At 46.4% G+C, this 23,913-nt stretch overlaps 1 protein-coding gene across 1 annotated transcript; it reads right to left on the bottom strand.

The window, feature by feature from the left end:
- Nucleotides 1–12,051: 12,051 nt before the first annotated feature.
- On the bottom strand, nucleotides 12,052–21,982 carry LOC118087328 (interleukin-1 beta). The gene is made up of 7 exons (XM_035119869.3): nucleotides 20,560–21,982; nucleotides 18,280–18,339; nucleotides 16,902–16,950; nucleotides 15,658–15,865; nucleotides 14,085–14,255; nucleotides 13,837–13,973; nucleotides 12,052–12,544 (listed from the first exon to the last, which is right to left on the bottom strand). Exons 2-7 carry the CDS (start codon nucleotides 18,324–18,326, stop codon nucleotides 12,344–12,346), a joined length of 813 nt encoding a protein of 270 aa, XP_034975760.1. The 5' UTR covers nucleotides 18,327–18,339; nucleotides 20,560–21,982; the 3' UTR covers nucleotides 12,052–12,343.
- Between the last annotated feature and the right edge of the window lie 1,931 nt (nucleotides 21,983–23,913).

Here is a 23,913-nt window from a genome sequence, read left to right as displayed (position 1 = left end):
AACCTGCTGTCAAGCTCAGATTGTGCAATCTACTTTTGCGTGCCTGCAAGGCTGGAAAGTCTGTGCGTGGGGTGGAGAACTGTCTTGGCTCCACTCCACCCATGAGGAAGACCAGCTCCTTCCTTCCAGCTGTGCCTGGGGTCAGAGATCAGATATTGGAAAGTTCTTGGCCTCTGGCCTGGTTTCTCTAAATGCAAACCATCTGGGCTGAACATTTGCTGCTGGATCAGCCCAAGCTGCAGAATCCATCCCCCCAAGCAAGGCTTTTCTCTGCTTCTCAAGAGCACAAGCCCAGAATTATTACCCCCCCATTTTTTTTGCAAACACTTTATGCCAAATGTATGCTTTCAGTTTTTAGCCCCATACCGGTAGCTATTCAAGCTGCAAATCCTGGGATACAGCAGATATTCTGGAGATGTCCCCAAATCTGGGAAGATATTGCAGTGGAAATTGAAGGAATAACTGACTATACCTATGGACCTCCTAATTTTACAATGTTGATATGTATTATATGAACTCTTAACTGCTGCCAGAGTTATTATTTATCAAAACTGGGGGGGGGGGGGCGCGCGATAATGAGGACACTATCTATGAAAGAATGGAGAACTAAAATTTTGGGACTTTGTATGCATGGTTAAGCTTGCATATATGGTGAGAAACAGAGAGGGCAGGCAACAAGATAATGTGCCCTTATTGAGAAATAGGTATTTTTATAATTTCCTGGAATAATAAGGTATGGGCAAATGTAAACACATTTGTGTTACTTGTAGCCTTGTGATATTAGTTAATTAATTATGTTTGACTTTGGTGTGGAAATTTGTTCCTATGTGTTTGGTTCTAGATATCCCCTTCTACTTTTGCTTTATTGAAAGGGCATCTCCTTCATGCCTCCCGTCCCATTTTACAGCTTGGAGAACTGAGGCTGGGGGCTTTCCTTATTATTTATCACTGAACATAGTTTACTTCTGAGTGAACAGTTACAGGATGACACAGCTCAACAGCTCTTACATATTTGGGCATATGGAAAAGCCAGTGTAGTGGTTAAAGTGTTAGATTAGGACCTGGGAGACCAGGGTTCAAGTACCGACTCAGCCATGGAGCTCACTGGGTTACCTTGGGCCAGTCACAGTCTCTCAGCCTAGCCTACCTCACAGGGTTGCTGTGAGGATAAAATGATGAGGAGAACAAAGGTGGGATATAAGTGCAAGGAATAAATGAATAAGCTATTTATTTGGGCTAATAGCAGGACAGGCTCAAGAGCAAGCACAGAGTCTGAGGTCAGGATCCTTCCAAGGTTCAAGGGCAAGGGAAGAGCTGCAGGACGGAGCAGAAGCAATGAAAACGTCCCAATGGCTGCCATGCTCCCTCCTTCAGGGCCATCTGATTGGCCACTGTGGATACAGGATGCTGGACTAGATGGGCCAGGGGCCTGATCCAGCAGGCTCTTTTAATGTTCTTATTTTGGTCCTACGAAGCAAAATTCCAGTGTAAGCATCTAGCACTTCCTGTGACTCACTTCCTTGTCATTTTGTGATGTCATTCACCAGAGGCTCCCATGGACACTCCATTGAGTTTTTCCCCACTTTAGATCTCTCTAAGAAAAGAGTAGTTTAGTTCCTTGTTTTGAAAAAAGGCGGGGGGAAGGCATGGAAAAAGCAATTCATTAAAAAGCAAGAAAGGCAACATATTGTTCCAAAATTAGAATTGAAAATCTACAAGAATATTTTTCATTATGATGGGAAACATGAAAGAAACTCGGGGATTTCTTAGTAAGTTTTGATTCTAAATGATCAAATTTCAGAACCCCAAATGATATGTCCAGGTTTAATATTGTTATGAGTTTGTGGGTGCTAGGGTTTGTGGGTGCAAGACACCCATAATTCCTGGACTTAGTAAATGTTAGAATTTAACCAGTGCTTGGAGAGTTAAATTGGAAGTCAGACTTTCATCTCCCTGTGTTTAAAAGATCGCTTGAAAGATGCACCATTAGTGGGGGGGGGGGAGTTGGACTATCAGCAAACCAAAGACTCTGTGCCAACCTGAAACAGTGTGGGGAGGAGAGACCCTCCCTGAGCTCAGAGTTTTTATTAGGAGGAAGTTTTAGGATTTCAGTTGGCTGTGGCATGATCAAGGAAAAGAGGTGTCAGTCTGTTAAATGCAGCAAACTGGAGGAGTGGTGGTGAAAGGTCAATTTGGGCTGACAGTTTGAATCCAAGGCGGCAGCAATGGGAAAAACAGGCCCCTCTTGGAGTGTAATGCCTCCATGGCAGGCTCAGGATGCATATATGTGTAAATAAACCATCTCTCATAAAGACACCACAATCTCAGCTGTGGCTCATTTCCAAAGGAAAGCCCCTAGATTCCTGGAAACTTGCACCGCTCAGAAAGTGGGGTGGTGGCATGTAAGAATATCTTAGTTTTCTAAAGGATGTTTTCAGTCTGCTGTGACGGCCAACTCACACCCACAAGGATATTGACAAACTGTGCAGAGGAGGGCAACCAGGATGATCAAGGGTCTGGAAACCCTAAGGGGAGTTGGGTACTTTTAGCCTGGAGATGAGAAGACAGAGGTGACACGATAGCCATCTTCCAAAATAAAAATAAAAAATCCTTCCAGTAGCATCTTAGAGACCAACTAAGCTTGTCATAGGTATGAGCTTTCGTGTGCATCTTCCAATAACTGAAGGGCTGTCACACGGAAGATGGAGCAAGATTGTTTTCTGCTGCTCCAGAGGGTAGAACCCAAACAAATGGATTCAAATGACAAGAAAGGAGATTCCAACCAAACCATTAGAAAGAACATTCTGGCGGCAAGAGATGTTCAACAGTGGAATGCACAACCTCAAAATGTGATGGACTCTCTTTCATTGCAGGTTTGTAATCAGAGGTTTTAGGGATTCTTCAGCTGTGATTCCTGCATTGCAGGGGGTTGGACTAGATGACCCCTTGGGATCCCTTTCAACTCTGCAATTATGTGATTCCTTCATTTGAATTGCAAATAAATCCCCAAGGCTCCACCCAATGGCATGTGGCCCCCTGAGCAGACCTTCCCTCTGGGGAACTTCCATATCTCATGTCATCATCAGGAAACTGGAAACCACAATTTCCTCTGCGAGGAATAACCAAACTGGCTAGAACCGTCCAGATTTATAAGACATCCTGGGTGCTTCTGGGTGTCACCCCAATGAGGTTCATAGCTCTGCCACTGTGTGTGTGTGTGTTTCCCCCCACTTTATTGCGAAACAATTTACATATAACAACACAGACAAACAAAGACAATACCTCAATGGCAACTAAACATTAATTACCGTAGCAACGCATCGTCTAACATCACACACACTTTTGACTTCTGATTCACTTCATTGTGCTTTCTACGTATTCTTGACCTTTATGCATTTCCTGTTATATCTGTTACATATCCAGAAAATTTTCTACATTTATAGTTTTCCTTAATATTCAAGATTCAATCTAGACCTGTCAGGAGATTTGCATTTTCAAAATATTGTTTTAGATATTCTTTAAATGTTATCCATTCTTTACACACCTTCTGGTTTGAGTTTCCTCTTATTCTCCCAGTCATTTTCGCAAGTTCCAAGTATTCTATCATCTTCATCTGCCAGTCAAGCTTTGTAGGAATTGAGTCTTTGTAGGAATTGTAGGAATTTCCAGGTTTTGGCTACTAAAATTCTAGCTGCCGTAGTTGCATATATAAAGATGGTTCTAAAGTTTTCTGGGATTTCATAGCTCTGCCATTGTGAACCTTGTCATCACAATAGGACTTGTACACTTCCTCAAGAAAGCATGCCATTACACATGTGCAGAGGGCCTTTGTCTTCGCACTAAAAAAAATCTCTGCACTTCTTTCGACAGGGAAAGAGCTTCCATGTGAGAGCGTCAAAATATGATTTTGAGATAAAAATAACTCTATATCTCTTATTTTGAAATTAAGCCATATTGCATGCCATAAGTTTATGAATTTATGTATTCATTACATCTACACATCCATTGCCCCCCCCCCAAAAAAACTAAAACACTAAACTAAAACCAGGACACTTAATTCCATTTGCATGCAGTTTTCCTCCCTCCAAAAATTAATTTAACTTTTTCCTTGAAATGAAAAATATTCCAACCTACAGACAAACAATGATTTTATTTTAGCCAGAGTGTAAGCCTACTGGATCAGGCCAAAGGCTCAGTTGCGCTCCCTGCAGTAATCAGCTGATCACTGCTGAATGTGTTTCTTCAAAAGAGGTTGCTGCAATCGCTGATCAGCTGTTTGACAATTGCAGCAACCTTATTTGAACTGGAGCCAATCACCTGACATCATTATGACTGACAGGTGATTGGTCCCAGCCCCCTGCCCAGTTGACCGACCAACCCTGACTTATGAAGGGGTAGAGAGAATCCCTATCAGATTTTCAGACAACACAAAGCTGGGAAGAACAGCTGACACTTTGAAAACCAGGTACTGTATGTGTGTATACAATACAACACAACTGGAGAAGGTTTTGGGACAAGCCAGAACTCTGCAGAATTAATGGGAGCTACCTACTTAAACCCAATTGGAACTAGATGGCTGGCACTTAATATAAAAACTGTTGCAGAGTCGCTTTTAAACTGACCCCTGGGGGAATTCTGAGAGGAGCTGGGTACATCAGGCTTGGGATGAATCACCCCAAGGAATTAGGGCAAAAACATCTCTTGATAGTCCAAATGAGGGCAGAGAAGGAAACTGCAATGCAAAGGAGCATGACAGCCATTCAAAGAGGGCAAAGTACACACACCACAGACATTTGGATAAAAATCCCTCTCATTTATTTGTATGCTGCCTTTCCGTAGTTAAAACCATGCTCAAGGCAGCTTCCAACATGACAAGATTTGCACAATTAGAAATATATAATAAAAGTAGTTCCAAGAAACAGATTAAAAAACAACAACCCCAAAATGTACACAATAGAGTTATGCTCATACCAATGATAAACTTAGTTGGTCTCTAAGGTGCTACTGGAATGATTTTTTTATTTTATTTTGTTGCAATTCCCATGCAAGTCATAATAAGGTCTCAGAATAAAGATACAAATAATTCATATCAATGATCAGCAAAATTCACATCTCCAAAATCAAATCTTGACCCCAACGGAAAGCTTTAACCATACCCCACCCCAGGAGTCTGCAGGCATCTTGAGAGAGGTCTGGAAGGACTCGCACTCGGGCACTCACTGTTCAATAGGAAGTCAACCATTTTTTCCCCCATTTATTTATTATTACGGTCAGGGACCAGCTCTTAGAAGTAAAATAGAATAAAAATAAAAAATAAAACGGATCCCTTTGAAAAACAGTTTCCGGGAGCATAACATATAAAAGTTGCTTTGAACAAGATTTAAAAGAAAATTATTAATATATAACAGTGCTAAAAGTTTAAGCCTTAAAATAGTGGCTGCAGAAAGCTGAGCCTAGCTCGCTCGGGGTGCCATTGAGGAAAAAATCAGATGGGCTGGGAAGAAAGTCTGTGTCTGCATATTTGGGCACAGAATCTGGCGACCGCCCTGGTTGTTTTCAGATCTTTGCCTAGCAAGAGCAGGTTGTATAATTGCTTTTCCGGGAGGCTTGCTAAGCTCACCAGTATGGGGTCCAGGATCTCCCTTCGAGCTTCTTCAATAGGAAGTCAACCAGTCAAGGCCCTTCCCTGCCCAGCCAGGTGGAATGAGGTTAGCAAGACAGGAAGTAGGTCTTGCAAGACTCACTGCCTTGGATATGTGAAACCGGAGAGGTGATCTAATTGCCTCTTCAGATACCTGAACAGCTGTCAGGTGGAAGACAGAGCAAGCTTGTTTTCTGCTGCTCCAGTGGGGAGGACTTGAAGCAATGGATTCAAATGGCAAGAAAGGAGATTCTGACTAAACATCAGGAAGAACTTCCTTATGGTAAGAGCTGTTTGACTTTTAAGAAGAACTTTCTGACAGTACGAGGTCATGTTTGACAGCGGAACGGACTGTCTCAGAAGGTGACGGACTCTCCTTCCCTGGAGGCTTTTAAGCAGAGGTCGGGTGGCCATCGGGACCGGGATTCTTAGCTGTGATTCCTGCTTTGCAGGGGGTTGGACTAGATGGCCCCTAGGGATCCTTCCAATTCTTTCTATGGGGTAGTTTTGCTGTGATGTGTGTCAAAAAAGGCATTTCGCAACAAGCTAGAAATCCCAGAAAGGGCGGACTCCTCCACAAAGCCAGATGCATGAATACTAATGAACTTTTCCTGCTATGCAAATTGCAGGGGGGAAACATCCACCCCCACCCCCACCTGCACGTCATAGACAGAGCAAAGATTCTCCAGGCTCTTTACTAGGAAGTATAAATGATTCTCAGTACTATTGTTGGGTGAAGATTATGTCATTGCCTGCTGACAAAAGCACGATGATCAGCCAGGAAGTGATATTTCCAAACCACAAAATTTCCGGCAATTCGAAATATGACAGAGGCTTAATGCGGCTTCTATTTAGGCACATGGCCTCAGGGCTGCTAGAGAAGCAGTGATTTAGAGCGAGCAGTGAGTACGATTTAATGGCCAATCCATTCAGTGAAGGTTATCCATCAATTTGGAGGGCCAGTAAACCTTGCCAGATCATCACAATCCTGGAGACTGGAGTTATTTCCAGACAGTGGCTGGCTCTGATAATGCAATGATACGGTCACCAATATGAGGGCTGAAGTCACCACATGCTGGCGACTGCCTGCTGCATCACCTACATGGCAGGCAGGATTAGACCCTAGTTGGTAGAGTAAAACACCCAAAACACTTTTCCAAGTGCCGCATTAAACTCAATCATTTATTGCAGCAACACCAATCCTTTGGAACTCCCTGCCTATTGATATCAGGCAGGCGCCTTCAATGTGTTCTTTTTGACACCTGCTGAAGATATTATTATTTAGACAAGGCTACCCAGATGTTTAGATGTTTGTAGGAGTTTTAATTTGTTTTTGTCTATTTTATCGCATTTTTAACTTTCTGTACGTTCTAAATTATGGTTGTAAATTTTTTGTGATAATTTTATTTTATCTTCTTTGCAAACCGCTTGCGGGTCCCCCCCCCACAAGCAAATTTTATGAAATAAATAGCTTAAAAGAGCAAAAAGCCTCCTTTTCCCACCGGATCCCTAGCATCAATTAGCGGTGATTGGAGGGGGTTGGACTAGACCAGGGGTAGTCAACCTTTTTATACCTACCGCCCACTAATGCATCTTTCTTGATGGTAAAATTTCCTTACCGCCCACCAGTGCTCGATGGAAGGAGGATTCAGCTTGTGCTGTAGAACCCCCTACCGCCCACCTAGAATCCTGAAACCCCCACTATTGGGCAGTAGGAACCAGGTTGACAACCCCTGGACTAGACCCTTGGGGGTTCCTTCCAACTCTCCTACGATTCTAGTAGCAGAACTCAGATACCTTTTCCTCCCTGTTGCTCCCAGGGGACAAGGCAGGGTCTGGAAAGGAACCAGGGCTGTGAAACCAGAAGGGCCACCCCAATACATTTTGCTGCCCGAGGCCAACATGGCACCTGCACCCCCATGTCCATTCCATGCACCAAGAAGCTGATGGGATTTAAGGTTTGTTGAAGTGCCCAGATGGACATGCACACCAGGCATAGATCAGAAGAGCTGAAGGAGTGATGGTTTCATTAGAGTGTGATGCTCTCACCACAGAGATGGCCAATGGAGGCTGGGCCCTTGAGTGCAGGCAGGTTCTCCAGGAAAACCCTGGTTTAGCATGAGGGAGCCAGGGGCAGGCCTTGATTCGGGGAAAGGGAAAGCACAGGAATTTTTATGGGCAAATGATGTGGGGCACAACATCATGGTGGAGGATTGGGAAAGGTTATGGAAGCAAAATTTGAAATTTACCACGTGTACCGTTTTAAAAGAAAATGATGTATAGATGGTATCTGACTCCGGTAAAGTTAGCTAAGATTTATCATAAACAAGACAATAAATGCTGGAAATGTAAAAAACAAGAAGGTACTTTCTTCCACATGTGGTGGACGTGCCCCCAAGTGAGAGACTTCTGGGAAAAGATTTATAATGAACTGAAAAAAGTGTTGAAAAACACTTTCGTTAAGAAACCAGAGGCTTTTTTACTTGGGATAACGGGGGATGATATCCCCAAGAAAGATGTTGTTTTCTTTTTGTATGCCACAACAGCAGCAAGAATATTATTGGCAAAGAATTGGAAGAATGAAGAATTACCAACTGTGGATGAATGGCAGAAGAAGTTGATAGAATATATGGAACTGTCTGAGCTGACAGGGAGACTCTGGGATCGGAGCGAAGAAGCAGTGGAAGAAGATTGGAAGAAATTTAAAATTTATTTGAAAAATAAGCATGTAATAGATTGACTTAATGATAGTGAGGGAGATACAAGGAGGTGGTAGATAATACAAGGGTTTGAAAATATGTATTGTTAGAAGATAAGGATATTTTAATTGAGAAGTAAGATATAGATTGAGTGTTTAAAGGATAAGATATAATAGAGGTAGTAAAATGATAATATTGAAGCAAGTTTAGAATTTATATAAGATTCAGAACTTACTAAATATGAAATATAAAGAAGCGCAGCAGGAGGTGGGAGAGGAAGTTAATAGATTAGAAATAAGGTTTTTAAGTTAAAATTTTTTTTTGCATTTTTTGTATCTTTTGTATTTTTTGTGTTTTGTATTTTCATATTGTGTTTTGTATTTTTGTATGTTTTTTGTTGTTTGAAAAAATCTTTAATAAATATTTTTTTTTTAAAAAAGGAAAGCACAGGGTTTTTTTTATTGTTGTTTAAGGCCAAATGTTTCATTGATGACACAACTGGGAAATTTGTTGTGTTAAACAGTCAGGCACGTAATCGCAGCGTGTCTGTTGCCAGTGGTGAACAGAGTGTGTGCAAAGATGTACTCCATATGCCTTCCATCTGCATGCAAATCCCAGGCCATTTTTCACGGATACAGGGCTGCATGGATTCCCCTTTGACGTGCTGCTGCTGCTGCACACGCACGCACCCACCCCGTGAGAAATGAAGACCGAGTGGAGCGGAAGGAAAAACTCAAGTCCGCAAGACTCAGAAATACAACTATTTTAACATAGAAGCATTGCAAATAAGGAAGTGGAAGTCTGGAGCCAAAGTCTGGCAGCGTTGCTGAGTAGGCACTGGTAGTAAAAAAAGGGCAAACAGATTAGCCTGAAATTTAGCCATGCTAATACAGTGGTACCTTGGGTTACAGACGCTTCAGGTTACATAGACTTCAGGTTACAGACTCCGCTAACCCAGAAATAGGACCTCAGGTTAAGAACTTTGCTTCAGGATGAGAACAGAAATTGCGCAGTAGCGGCACGGCGGCAGCAGGAGGCCCCATTAGCTAAAGTGGTGCTTCAGGTTAAGAACAGTTTCAGGTTAAGAATGGACCTCCGGAATGAATTAAGTTCTTAACCAGAGGTACCACTGTATGTGTATTGTTGTTGTTGTTTAGTCGTTTAGTCGTGTCCGGCTCCGGCTCTTCGTGACCCCATGGACCATAGCACACCAGGCACTCCTGTCTTGCACTGCCTCCCACAGTTTGGTCAAACTCATGTTCGTAGCTTTGAGAACTCTGTCCAACCATCTTGTCCTCTGTCGTCCCCTTCTCCTAGTGCCCTCCATCTTTCCCAACATCAGGGTCTTTTCCAAGGATTCTTCTCTTCTCATGAGGTGGCCAAAGTATTGGAGCCTCAGCTTCACGATCTGTCCTTCCAGTGAGCACTCAGGGCTGATTTCCTTCAGAATGGATGGGTTTGATCTTCTTGCAGTCCATGGGACTCTCAAGAGTCTCCTCCAGCACCATAATTCAAAAGCATCAATTCTTTGGCGATCAGCCTTCTTTATGGTCCAGCTCTCACTTCCATACATCACTACTGGGAAAACCAACAACAGGCATCCCCTTCATGGATCAATGCCTTGTCGTGGCGAAGGGGCTTGAATAACTCAGAGAAGCTATGAGCTGTGCCATGCAGGGCCACCCAAGATGGACAGGTCATAGTGGAGAGTTTTGACTAAACGTGATCCACCTGGAGAAGGAACTGGCAAGCCACTCCAGTATCCCTGCCAAGAAAACTCCATGGACAACGACAACAGGTATGTGTGTATGTATGTATGTATGTATATATATATATATATATATATATATATATATATATATAGAGAGAGAGAGAGAGAGAGAGAGAGAGAGAGAGAGAGAGAGAGAGAGAGAGAGACAGAGCACCCTAAATTGAGACATGACTACAGTGGTACCTTGAGTTACAAACGCCTCAGGTTACAAATGCTTCAGGTTACAAACTCCGCTAACCTGGAAGATTTACCTTGAGTTGAGAATTTTGCCCCAGGATGAGAACGGAAATCGTGTGCCAGCGGCACAATGGCAGCAAGAGGCCCCATTAGTGAAAGCATGCCTTTAGTTAAGAACAGTTTCAGGTTAAGAACGGACCTCCGGAACGAATTAAGTTCGTAACTAGAGGTACTACTGTATTCTGATAAGCATTCGTTCTGCCCGGACACTGAGGTCCAGCGCCGAGGGCCTTCTGGTGGTTCCCTCACTGCGAGAAGCAAAGCTACAGGGAACCAGGCAGAGGGCCTTCTCGGTAGTGGCACCCGCCCTGTGGAACACCCTCCCATCAGAGGTCAGAGAGATAAACAACTACCTGACATTTAGAAAATACCTAAAGGCAGCCCTGTTAAGGGAAGTTTTTAATCTGTGATATTTGATTTATTTTAATGTTTGTTGGAAGCCGCCCAGAGTGGCAGGGGAAGCCCAGCCAGATGGGCAGGGTATAAATAATAAATTATTATTATTAATTATTATTATTATTATTATTAAATTTATTTATTTTATTGCATTTCTATCCCATCCTTTTCTCCCAGGAGCTGCTCTCAGAGCCTTTTCAGCTGAAGATAGGGGTACAAATGCTGCAAACAATAAGCAAGCAATCAATCAATCAAACCAACCAACCAACCAACCAACCAACCAACCAACCAACGGCTGCATATGTGGTCCCGCCTCTCCTTATTTAACCCCCACGACAACGACCCTGTAAGGTAGGCTAGCCTGAGAGGCAGCGACTGGCCCCCACCGAGCTTCGTGGCCGAGTGGGGATTCGAGTCCTAGTCTCTCAGGTCCTAGTCCAACACCCTAACCACTATGCCATACTTCCAGTGGAGGAGGCTTTGCTTGTGTGTTTGTGTGCTGTGCCCACGGGGACTGTGGAGATGGAGGTAGTGCCGGGGGGGGGGTTGCGGAGGAGGCAGTAATTTGGGGGCTGTGGAGGAGGCGGCAGTGGCGTGTGTGTGTGTTGCATTTTCTGGTTTTTCTCAGGCAAGCATCAAAACATCCTGGGTCAGCCCTGACTTCATCCCAAAGCATGGCGAGGGCACATTGTGCCAATGCCCCCCCCCCAATTCCAGTGTGAGACAAGAGCTTTGAAAGGGTGTGCTGGTCACATGGACCAGGAATTCCTGGGACCACTCAGGAACCTACCAGGCTCCATAAGTCTCCAAGGGCAGGTCATCTCAGTGGATCCCCTACCCTTGGCAGAGCAGAGGAACCATGCACAGGTCGTGACCCGTCAATGAAAAGAACTGACCATGAACTCCCCCTCCCCCTCCAGTCAACATCGCGCCACTAGTCCGCTCTTTGGCAAAGACCAGGTCGAAGTGATGTCTCTCCACAAGGGCCAGGTGGACGATGTACCCGAGAGCAAATTGTGTGTGGTAGATGTTTGATTGTGGGCAGATTTGGCTAACTCCAGACCAGACGCTGGGCTAACAGGCAGCCTCAAATCCAGGCACATAGGAGTGAATCAGAGAGGGAAAACAAGGACTCTGATGTCACTAGCCCTCCTCTTGGGGTGCCTTGGCTCCAGGCCAGCCTCTCCCTCTTGGGGTCTGGCCAAAGGGACACACCCACCCTCTTTCGGAAGGCCCTTCTCTTTCCGTCCGGCTTGTTCAGTTGAGTGTCGGAGGTACAATGTACAAACAGCAGTTAGAGGCCAACCTTACACACCAGATAATTTATTCAGATGTCGCCAAGGCAACAATAATTATTAAATTATTAATAAATACTTGCAATAAATATACAGCAGAGTCAAAAGGGGCCCAAAGGGCCATTTAGTCCAACCCCCCTGCGATCCTCATTATTCACTGCTTTCTTGGCAACTCCCAACTCCTTCCAGAGAAAGGAGGCGAGTGTTGTGTTGTCTCAGTGTGATGGGACTTTCCTTGTCACAGAGTCAGGAGGCTGAAATTTGTCCAAAGGCACATGTAAGGATTCTGCGCTTATTCCGCGTTTTATGTGACAATATAATCCACGATGGAGACCTCCCCAATCCGGTTTGTCACGCCCACAGCTTTGTTGACCTGGGCAGATGTGCAGATGTACCACTGAGGGAAGGCAGCTGACTCGAACCTGGTGTAGTCCCCAACTGCAACTCTGTAGAAGAGGAAGCGCCCTTTGTCAGATTTGTCGAGGTCCCCTTCGATGCTGGCCTCCTGCGGGTGGAAAAGCTGAGATTACATCTAAGGAAATCCACTTTCCAAAGTGCCTACACTAGCTCCACAACAACACCAACAATGTATGTTTACCGCCCTATACCCGCAGGTCTCAGGGCAGTTCACGACATAAAACCACAACAAAAAAGCACAAAATCTATCTATATATATAAATGTAAATTGGGCATGTGGGTTATTATCCACTTTTCTCCGAAACCGCTTCACCGACTGCGTTCAAATTTGAACACAACGTCCAAAGCGAATGTCAGAAGGACCTTAGAAAGTTACCTAAGACAGATGCCACACCTGTGCCATGTAAAACCCCCAAAACAACGTGTTCCAGAACACACCACTCAGTCGAAAGTGCATGCTGGGAAAAGAACTAGGTTGCAAACCAGCGCCCTCTAGCGGTGGCTACACTGGTACTACACCTATAGAACCTTCCCTCTCAACAGCATCTCAGCTGCCGTTTACATACTAGGCTGAAGCCTTTACAGACTACACCGAATGGAGGCCAAAGCCTTTACAGACTAGGCTGAATGTAGGTACTGACCCACCTACGTGGGGGTTGGGGAGAGGAGGGGATGGGGTAGGTCAGGACACGGTGGGACCAGTCACAGGGATGTGCCAGGGGTGGGGGGGAGAAGGGGACGTGATACGTCATGGGTCGGGACAGGGAGGGGGGAATCTCAGGGATAAACTGGGGGTGGGGGGAGGAGGGGGCGGGATACATCATGGATCGACACAGGGTGGTGGCAGTCACAGGGATTAGCCACAGCAACGCGTGGCAGGGCCAGCTAGTACATAATAAAAACAAGAACAACCCAATAACCTTCCCCAACACATTTTAAAAGGGCACTGAATGTCAATCGGCCAAAGCCCTAGTTAAAGAGGAATGTTTTTGCCTGGTGCCTAAAGGTGGGCAGTGAAGGTGCCTGGCGAACCTCCCTGGAGAGAGAGCATTCCACAAATGGGGAGCCACTGCAGAAAAGGCCCCGTTCTTGCATTGCTCCCCCCCCCAGACCTCTCAAAGAGGAGGCACGTGAAGAAGGGCCTTGGAAGATGAACTCAGGGTCTAGGTGGGTTCATCTGGAGAGAGGCAGCCTTTAGGTGCTGTGGTCCTGAGCCGTTTACTCTGGCCATCGCAACAACAAAAGAAGAACCTGCTGGATCAGGCCAATGGTCCACCTAGTCCAGCATCCTATTATCACTGTGGGCAACCAGGTAGCAGGATCCAAGCACAAGAGCCCTCCCTCCCTCTTGGAAGCATAAGCTGAGAAGGAACCTCTCACCTCCAGCTGCAGTGCTGGTTGGTCTCCACTCTGCACACAAGACAGATACAGCTCCTTCCCTTTGATTTTCAGGGCGATGGGGATCTTCGCAACGCCTTCCTCGATTTTCGGCCGATAGACGTACATTTTCACCCTCGCTGGAAAATGTGAGGAAACAGGATTAATAGCAAGAAACATTTCAGCCCGGCTAGGACTGGCCGCCCGTAGGAGATGGTGGGTGAGGAGTTTTCAGGGGTGGGGGTTCCTACCTTCTCTGCTGATGTCAGCCTGTTGGAGCTCCAAGGCCACCAGCTGGGTTGTCCCGTTCAGGACAAGGGACTTCTGGTTGACGTCTCTGATGTTGCAGGAGATGCTCCTGCTGAGGTGGTAGATGGGATCTGTGGCATAGGTGCATTGGCGGATGTCAAAGTCAACCGGTTCTGAAGAGGAAAAGACACTCCAGGTCAAGACCTGCCACTTGCAAGGGAGCAATAATAGCTGTTCTTCAGTGGAACATATGATCTCAGAAGGTGGTCAGCTCTTTCCTTTGTCGGAGGCTTTGGAACAAAAGTTGGATAGCAGAGATCCTGTAGCAGTGATTCCTGCATTGCAGGGGGTTGACCTTGGGGGTCCCTTCCAACTCTATAATGCTATTTTTCTATGATCCTTTGAGGCTCGCCTCAATGAGACCCAGACCCCACCTGCTGCTGCCCCCACCCTTTCCAAGTCAGAGGTGCTCCTTGTTTTTTACCCCCACATCCAGCGGCGGAGCAAGCCGATTGGGTGCCTGGGGCGGTGTGCGTGCCCTGTGCCCAGGGGCAGGGCCAGCTGCCCGCAGGGGCCGGGGTGAGCCAGGGCAGGACACTCCGTGGGTCCTCCGAGGAGTCTGCCTGCCTCCTCCCACTCAGCAGCCATGTGGCTTGGGTGCGCTGCAGGCCCCGTGGTGAGTGCTGCCTGGCAATTTGTCACCCCCCCTCAGTGTTGACACCCAGGGTGGCCCGCCCCCACTGCACCCCTTCCTCTGCCCCTGCCCGCATCTTACTCAGTGTTAACTCCCAGAAGCGTTTAGGCAAACAGGAAGAGAGATCATGTCCTCTGTGTGGCCCTGATCCACCTCAAAGGAAACTCTGGGACTTTTGAAGGGCCCTGCCTTCTCTTTGTCCTCCTTAGCGGAACGTCTCCCACTGCAGTCCAAAGGCTGTTGCTTCCCTCTAAAGAGGGATGGCGGAAAAGAACAGCAATGGCAGCTTCCACTTGGGTCTGCTTAGCCAACAAATGGAATAAAGTGCTTTGCCCTTCAACCACCTCCTGCTGCAGGAAGCGGCCCTAGGCTCCTCACTGTGGTTTCCCATTGGGGGCACACCTGTTAGAGGTTGTTACTGCTACTCCTGAGTAACGACCTTCCACATACTTGTCTTTTAAAGTCTTTATTGGTGCACGTTATTTACAGTGTAATGAGCTGTCGGTTTCATGTCTTCTAATTCCATTTCAGAATCCGGCACTGACCCTTTACGTGACTTTGACCAACATAAAAGCCTCGGGACAGTGAATCTCCTCCCCTTTCTCCTCCTCCTTAATTCCGGTGCCGGGGGAAAGGATATACGATCCGTTTTTCCCCTGTCCCCTCTTCCCGCCTCTCTCTCTTCCCGCCTGTGGAGCAGGGGCTCTCCCATGCTGCCAGAGACCTGGCACTCTCTCTCCGTTTCCTGACTAGCCCCTTCAGACCCCGCGCTTCCATCACTGCTTGGGGAGGAACTGCTCCTGATGAGAGGGGGAGGTTCTCTATAATCTCTCCCCCTTACAACACCCAATATGGCAGCCAGCTGGTTTTCCATACTGTACCTAAGACGGAATTGATGATGTCCATGAGGTCGTCATCTGTGAAAAGCGCTCTGGCTTTGGTGGACTTCTTCTTCTTCTTCTTCTTCATCCTCTCAATCGCCACCATAATGATCACTGCCTTCTGGAAGCCCATAGCTGAAGGGCGGTTGGCGATCTTCACCTGAATGCCCACTGTGCAGGCAGGGTGGTTCAGCCCTGGGAAGGCCTCCTGGGGTGGGGGAGCAAAGCAGACATCAGCGGAAGTCAAACCGTCAGTAGCAAAGTCCCCTCCTGTCCACCTGGGGATAAGAAGTCCCATTCCACAATTGTAAGGACTTGATTATTTCTGTGTGGCGGCCCCTGAACTCTGGAACTCCCTGCCTATTGACATCAGGCAGTACTCTTTTTGGTGCCTGAAATTTTTATGATATTAAATAAATAAGGCAAAGTGCTGAGGAATGGGGCACCAGGCAACGCTCATTGCTCTTCAGGGAGGAGTTGTCTAGCCTCCTTGGAGTGATTTTAAACATTTTTTTCAGTTCATAATAAATCATTTCCCAGAAGGCCTTAGCTATTTTGCAAGTCCACCACATGTGGTGAAATGTACCTTCTTTAACATTACACTTCCAACGTACGTGGGTCGTGTTCTTATACATTTTCACTAGTCTTGTAGGAGTCAAATCCAGTCTATACATCATCTTTATATAATTCTCTTTTAACGTACAGCAAGCTGTAAATTTTAAGTCCTTATTCCATAACTTCTCCCATGAAGCAAATTGTCTCACATCTTTTACCCACTGTATCATTACAGACTTCCTAATCTTTTGTTTCCCATTCCAGCAACAATTTATACATTTTTGACAGAACTTTTCCATTATTTTCTAACAGTTCTTTCTGCACTCTCGAAAATTCTTTACCAAAGCCGACTCCTTTGTTCAATCTAAAAAATGTCATTTAATTGATGATATTGGAGCCAATCAGTTAACAAATGCTTTATATCCTCATTTTTATTTTTATTTTTACTTTCAATTGCTTTTCCTCCTCAGTTAACAGTTCTCTATGCGCTGGCCATTCTTTTTCCATATTTATTTTTTTCACTGACAATGCTTCTAATGGTGGCAACCACCATGGAATGTCTAGCCTCCTTGGAAGGCGAGTGGCCTTCTTGCTTGGACTAAGCCCTTTTCAGATGTTCATTTCTGCTCATGATCAGGATGGGACGGAGGAGCTTTCTTGGACAGAAGCAGCCTGGAGAAATTCCTTACCTTGGCCAGAGAAGGCTGGTCCGCTTCATAGAACTGCATCTCGTCCACACTGCAACCGGAAAGCAAGAGAAGCAGGTCAGAGGGACTCCCAGGCAAAAGTCAACATCATTGGAACTAGGCTGAATACGAGCATCGCGCACGACACATTTATTGGGGTATTTGCTGGCATTGTAAGGGGAGTCAAGGTGTTGGGCAAACAAAACCCAGGCGACAGCTTCTGGGAACTGCCTCTTTAGGAAAGGCAAAGGCCATTTTCTCACCAGATCTCCCCCACCCTGGTTGTCCATGTCCAGTGGGATCAATAGAGATCCCCCTGTCCAGTTCCTATGGAAGATCTTCTACCAGGGACACAGCTACATTAGGTTTTGTTTTTTTAAAAAGCGTTTTAAATGCGTAATAACACTGTGACACCAGATGGAGCTATAGAATTTTAACCTTTGGCAATGTGATTTCCCATTATGAGCTTTACAACACATTTTCCTGAAATGTTTTTTCATGTGTCTAGATCCAGCCAAAAACAACACCGGCTGCTTCTGTTCCATGTCCAGACCAAAAGCTGGATTAAAATGGGTCTAGCTCAGTGGTTCTCAAAGCGGGTGGTGGGATTACCTGGTGTGTGTGTGTGTGTGTGTTTGTGCACACGCTAAGAGTCAAGAGGGGCAGGGGGCCAGCTGAGGTATAAATGACTACCTGTCTTTGCAAGCTGGCATCACTGGGTCAAGTTCACCAGTTTTGTTGAATTAATTAAACTGAATAGTTTAATTGTGTAAATCATTTTTTACTGTTTTGAATGCTAATTGTACTATTATCTTCCTTTCTGGGTCATGCAGACCACTATTATGAACAATGCTTTTTATAGGGTAGGAGCACTGGGGGTGAGTTTATTCTGGGAACCATTGGGCTAGGGAATCCACATAATCAATCAATATCTGGACCTGAGAAGCAGGTGGCAGTCATAGTGGCGTAATTAATCTCTGCTGGAACCATTGGGGGCACCAATTGTTCCCCCTGCCTTGGACCCATAAAAGGGGGAGCTGCTGCTTAAGTGCTAATTCTTGCTGTCCCTTAATGTTTTCACAGGGAACAAACCTGTTGCCTTTCAGGCAGGAAAATGAATGTTGGATTTGCTGTTTGGAATATTCAGATTTAGTCTGATTTTTATTGAATTATTGTGTTTGCATTGATATGTTTGCATTTGCATTGTTTGTGATGACACCTTGGGGTGTCATTTTTGCCCAAAGGGTGGCCTATAAGTGAATAATACCATAATGGTGTGTGTGTGTGTGTGTGTGTGTGTGTGTGTGTGTGTGTGTGTCCGTCTGTCTGTCCCTGAGCACCCAGCCTAGCTTCACAGCCTGGGGCCACCAGTGGTGGTTACCTGCAGAAGTCCATCACCTCCTCTTCGTACTCAGGCACTCTAGACATGGGGGCTTTTGATCTAGGGAGAAGAAAGAAATGGACGGAAGTTAGCGAATGAGTCTCACTTTGCAGCACCTGCAGAGGAAGGAGAAGCGAAGCTGCTGTTTCGTAACCAGACAAACAAGATTGTGACTGAAACTATGTGCCACATTGTGTGGACAGATTACGAGCAGCCCCAGCCCCAGGAAAGGTCTTCATTACGGCTGTTGTGGTCCCACAGAATACAAAGCAGGGCAGCAAATATGTGTCAAGCAAATTACTTAAATGAAGGTGGAGTTTATGATCTTTGTTGTCTGAAAACAAGCAGTTCCCTTAACCACTTAGAAACTCAAGAGAATTTAGATTTCTATGATTCTATTTGATGGTGTTTCCTGCTTGGCAGGGGGTTGGACTGGATGGCCCTCGTGGTCTCTTTCAACTCTATGATTCTAGATGTGATTTAAGTCGGAGCCTTTGCTGAGTACTGTGTTGTCCCCACATGCCCCCTTGCCCAGTCTCCTGACTCTTTCTTAGCATCCTCCTCTAATTCCCACAAACTTTCACCTCCGCATAGCCTGGAGAGGGAAAGGGAGAATTTCGGGGAGTGAAGAGAACCCTTGAACATGCAAGAAAAGGAAAGCAAGCAGGTCAAGTGCACACATGCCCTCAAATAACTTTACTTTGCATGAGGAATTTCAGCTTGCAGACTTCCCAGAGTCTTCTGCGAGGAGCTGCAGAGCTTCTGCAGAGAAGGACAGACCCAGGAAGGGGCCATAACTTAGTGGTTAGAGCATTTGCCAGGCAAGCAGAAGGTCCCAGATTCATTCCCTGCTAGCATCTCCAGGTAGGGTTGGAAGAGACCCCTGCCTAAAATCCTGGGGGGCAGCTGCCAGTCAATGGCCCAACTTGGTAAAAGGCAGTTTCTTATGTTCCTGCAGGCTGGAGCATCAACCTCAAGGCAGACTGTCAGGTGTCCATGGGCATGCTCCCTCTTCTCCAATAACACCCAACCAATGACCATACAAATACTTTATGATATTTCTGTGGGCCTGAGATACAGCAATTTATAGGTATTGCAAGCCAAGTGGTTGAAGGCAGCCTTGCATTCTGAAGGGTCAGGCAAAGCAGGGCCGACCATTTGGGGATGAATCAAGAACTGTAGAGTGGGAAGAGTCCTGCTTGGACTACTGCAATGCTCTCTACGTGGGGCTGCCTTTGAAGGTTACTCAGAAACTGCATTTAATCCAGAATGCGGCAGCTAGACTGGTGACTGGGAGTGGCTGCCGAGACCATATAACACCGGTACTGAAAGATCTTCATTGGCTCCCAGTACGTTTCCAAGCACAATTCAAAGTGTTGGTGATGACCTTTAAAGCCCTAAACGGCCTCGGTCCTGTATACCTGAAGGAGCGTCTCCATCCCCATCGTTCAGCCCAGACACTGAGGTCCAGCGCCGAGGGCCTTCTGGCGGTTCCCTCGCTGCGAGAAGTGAGGTTACAGGGAACCAGGCAGAGCCCCTTCTCGGTAGTGGCACCCGCCCTGTGGAACGCCCTCCCACCAGATGTCAAAGAGAAAAACATCTACCATACTTTTAGAAGACATCTGAAGGCAGCCCTGTTTAGGGAAGTTTTTAATGTTTGATGCTGTACTGTTTTTAATATGCGGTTGGAAGCCGCCCAGAGTGGCTGGGGAAACCCAGTCAGATGGGCGGGGTATAAATAATTTATTATTATTATTATTATTATTATTATTATCATTATTATTATTATTTGTTGTGGGGTCTCTCTCCTCAAAGTCATGGTTAGCAGGGTCCTCTGCCTTTCTTCATGAGATGATCTGGCTCAGCCTGAGCCAGCTTCCCCCTCAAACCGGTTCCTTGTTCTCCGCTTCATAGGAACCTGCCTTTCACCGAGTCAGAGAACTGGGTTTACCTGGCTCAGTATTACCTAGGCTGACTTGCAGTGGCTCTGTGGAGTTTGAGGAAGGAGTCTCTTCCACAATTACCAGAAGATGCTTGCAGGGGTTGAAACTACTGACAAAGGTAAGATCCTCTGCCACTTAACTACAGCTTCTTAGAGTCCTGACTCCTAAACCATCCCATTTTCACATGGAACCCTCCGTCAGATGTCTGCCTGGGGGTCCGTTTAATCCTTGCAGAACCTCTTGGCTGACATTTAATGAAGCCAATCACAGACTCAGCCTTGCAAGCCAGACATAGTCCTCAAGACGACCTCCCTGAAAAGCAATGCAGAAGTTTTACCTGTCCAAGGAGGCGACGCCGGTCTCTTTCCAGAACAGAGGATTTCTAGCCTTCCAAGCTGCTCCTCTCGCTGTGAAGTGGTCTCTGCTTCAGCAGGGATGGCCCTCTTATCTGTTTCTCGGCAGCGGAAGAAGACGTGGTCAGGCCAAGGAACTTCCCTCTCGTACCTGGGCCTTTCGAAAGCGGCGAAAAGGAAGTCCTTTCCTTCCTGCTTCCATGAACAGGAAGTGGTTGTGTTGCAAAATCACCACAACAACACAAATTGTGAAAGCGCAGAATTTTGTGGGGGTTTGCTGCGCTCGGCAGAGGCAAATGACAAGAATACCACAAGAAGTGACATCCTGGAGGCTTTCAAGAACTTTGCTTCTGCTGTGTGATGTAATCAGGCCGTTTTGGGATTTTTTCCGGAGTCCCAGGCTAGGTTGGCTGGTTCAGTCAAGTAGTATTCCTGCACCCCCACCTCTTTCATGTGGCTTCCCACCCAGTAATCCAAATGAAGGAGAGCATGGGGATAGCATCCCAGAAATGAGGAGGCGCCACTAGCTGTTTGATGGCGCAGAGCAACTCCTTTGGTTATGCTCCTTGTGGTGCTTAACCAGTCAGCCAAAAACCATTCCCGTCCTAGACAAAGGGACTGGTTTGGCAAGCTTGGTCTCATACCTTCTACTCCCACAGATCCAGGCTCCCAAGAACTGGAAGGGTCTCAGGCAGAGCCGTCTTTCCTATTGGGCTTACTGGTGCATTGCACCAGGGCGCTGGCCTCTCAGGGACGCCCAGCGAGTGGGGGAGCTGCACGGTTTTACCAGCGGCCTCCCCTTTCCCTGCACGCCAGCCAGCTGTTCCCCGTCAACCATATGGCTGGTGGGCGTGCAGCTTGCCTCCCAAACCTCAGTGCGAGGAGAGCGATCCCTGCAGAGGCTTAAGATGGAAGCTGCGCCCTGCCAACTATATGGCTGGTGGGCATGCAGCTTTCTTTCCAAGGCTCTGCGGGAGGAGAGCAATCCCCGCAGAGGCTCGGGGAAAGGTTGGCAACTCTGGGAAAGGGGGGGGGGCGCTGGAGGAATCTTTGAACCACGGCGCCGGGTATGCTTAAGATCACCCAGACTGTGCCACTACGGCAGCAAGGATTCTAATTGCGAAATATTGGAAGAAAAATGAATTGCCTACTATAGAAGAATGGCAAATGAAAATGATGGACTTTATGGAGCTCGCGGAACTGACAGGAAGACTCCGGGACCAAGCAGATGAGATGATGGAGGAAGATTGGAAGAAATTCAAAGTATATTTAGGGAAATATTTTAGAACATAAAAGACTGAGTATCTATGGGAATATTTTGTTGTTAAAGCATTAGGGAAGGAAAAATGGGAGGAAAATAGATAAATGAATTAAATTTAAAGGATTGAGGTAAAAATGGAAGGAATAATAATATGATGATTAATATTCGAAGCAATGAATAAGAAACTGCTAAAGATGATTTGAAAAGGAAAATCAGTTAGAAGGGGTCTGGGGAAGTACAAGAAACAATGGTTGTAAAAGTTGAAATAAGTTGATATGTTTGAATCTATTTTTATTTTCATGTTTCTTTTTTGTATTCTATTTTTTCTTGTTATTGTTTCTTTTTTCTTTTCAAATATTATTTTTCTTTTTAATATTTGTTCTATGTGTGATGTTGATGTACATATAAAACCAATAAAAATTATATATATATATATAAAGATCATCCAGACTGACCCTTAAACCCACAACCTTGTTAATGCAGGACATCTAGGTTTGCTACGACCGGCAGTTCAGTAGATGGGCATGCACTGCTTGTTGAAATGCCAGCGTGGCTCGTGCATTTCTCAAGGGGGATGTGTATCCAAATGAGACACACTAAACAACAGCACTGCATGAACCGGCTCTTCAGACTGAACTCTGGGTTTGCCAGCAGCCCTAATTCTGAAGCCCACCAGGGAAAGCCTCTCTGAGCGTTCCTGCCCATGGGTTTCTGTGGTAGCTCAGCGGTACAGCAGCTGCCTTGCATACAACAGAAGCTCCCAAGTTCAATCCCCAGCAGCTCCATGTAGGGCAGAGAGAGAGTATGCTGCCGGAAACCCTAGAGCAGGAGTCAGCAAACTTTTTCAGCAGGGGGCTGGTCCACTGTCTCTCAGACCTTGTGGGGGGCCAGACTAGTATATTTTGGGGAAAGAAAAAAAAATAGAACGAATTCCTATGCCCCACAAATAACCCAGAGATGCATTTTAAATAAAAGGACACATTCTACTCATGTAAAAACACGCTGATTCCCGGACCGTCCGTGGGCCGGATTTAGAAGGGTTTGCCTACCCATGCCCTACAGCAGGCATCCCCAAACTGCGGCCCTCCAGATGTTTTGGCCTACAACTCCCATGATCCCTAGCTAACAGGGAATTGTAGTCCAAAACATCTGGAGGGCCGAAGTTTGGGGGTGCCTGCCCTATAGAGTGGCTGCTGCCAATCCGTGTAGACAAAACTGAGCTAGAGGGACCCCAAGGGCCTGACTCGGCATAAGGCAGCTTCTTACGTTCCTATGTTCTGTTCTGCTCCAGCAGTTAGGATGACTCAGAGATTCACCCATCTCAGCCCACAGTCCTGCTGGCGACGGCCTGGCCTGAATCCCAAAAGCCACAGCCTGGTCAGGATTCCAAGTACCCCTTGAGCAAAACTGGAAGTTGGACGTCACAGATGCTCTGTCTGAGCGCATTTCTGGGCACCCCTGGGTGCGCGGTCGCTGCTCGGCTGTGGTCACGACCGAAATCGAACTTCCTCCCTTGCATCACCGTAACCCGCTTCCTGTTCATCTCATTGGCTGGGCTCCATTGTCCTACGTGGGGTTTGACTAGGGCTGGCAGGTCTCTTGATTTACATATGTGGGGATTTGTGAAATTGTGACAAGTCCCCCTCTTTTCCCTGCTGACCCAGCAGGAGAGCAGGAATGGTGACTCAGGTGGGTTTCCAGGTTGGATCCTGCGTTGGGAAAACCCGATCTCCATGCCCAGTGGATGGGGTGTAATGGAAGGGAGGGCCTGGGGGCACTTGAGGGTCTCCTTTTTGTAGCTGAGTGTTGGAGCTCAGGGAGCGGAATTTGCAGCGAGAGCCGTTTTGTGCATCCGCTGAATAAAGAATGAAAATGTAAAGGTAAAGGACCCCTGACAGTTAAGTCCAGTCGCAAACGACACTGGGGTTGAGACGCTCATCTCGCTTTACTGGCTGAGGGAGCCGACATTTGTCCACAGACAGTTTTTCCAGGTCATGTGGCCAGCATGACTAAGCCATTTCTGGTGAACCAGAGCAGCACACGGAAACGCCGTTTACCTTCCCGCCGGAGCGGTCCC

Source organism: Zootoca vivipara, chromosome 6, assembly GCF_965207765.1.
Source record: "Zootoca vivipara chromosome 6, rZooViv2.hap1.1, whole genome shotgun sequence".
NCBI lineage: Eukaryota > Metazoa > Chordata > Lepidosauria > Squamata > Lacertidae > Zootoca > Zootoca vivipara.
The sequence above is the reverse complement of the archived record's forward strand: the minus strand, read 5'-3'. Positions and strand labels throughout refer to the sequence as shown.

What these genes read in the sequence shown, in the direction of transcription:
- LOC118087328 (XM_035119869.3), bottom strand. Translation starts at nt 18,326, where the DNA reads ATGTCTAGAGTGCCTGAGTACGAAGAGGAGGTGATGGACTTCTGCAG. An exon ending in GAGGTGATGGACTTCTGCAG is followed by an intron (nt 16,951 to 18,279) that starts GTAACCACCACT and finishes TTCCGGTTGCAG; the next exon opens with TGTGGACGAGATGCAGTTCT. An exon ending in GGCTGACATCAGCAGAGAAG is followed by an intron (nt 13,974 to 14,084) that starts GTAGGAACCCCC and finishes CACATTTTCCAG; the next exon opens with CGAGGGTGAAAATGTACGTC.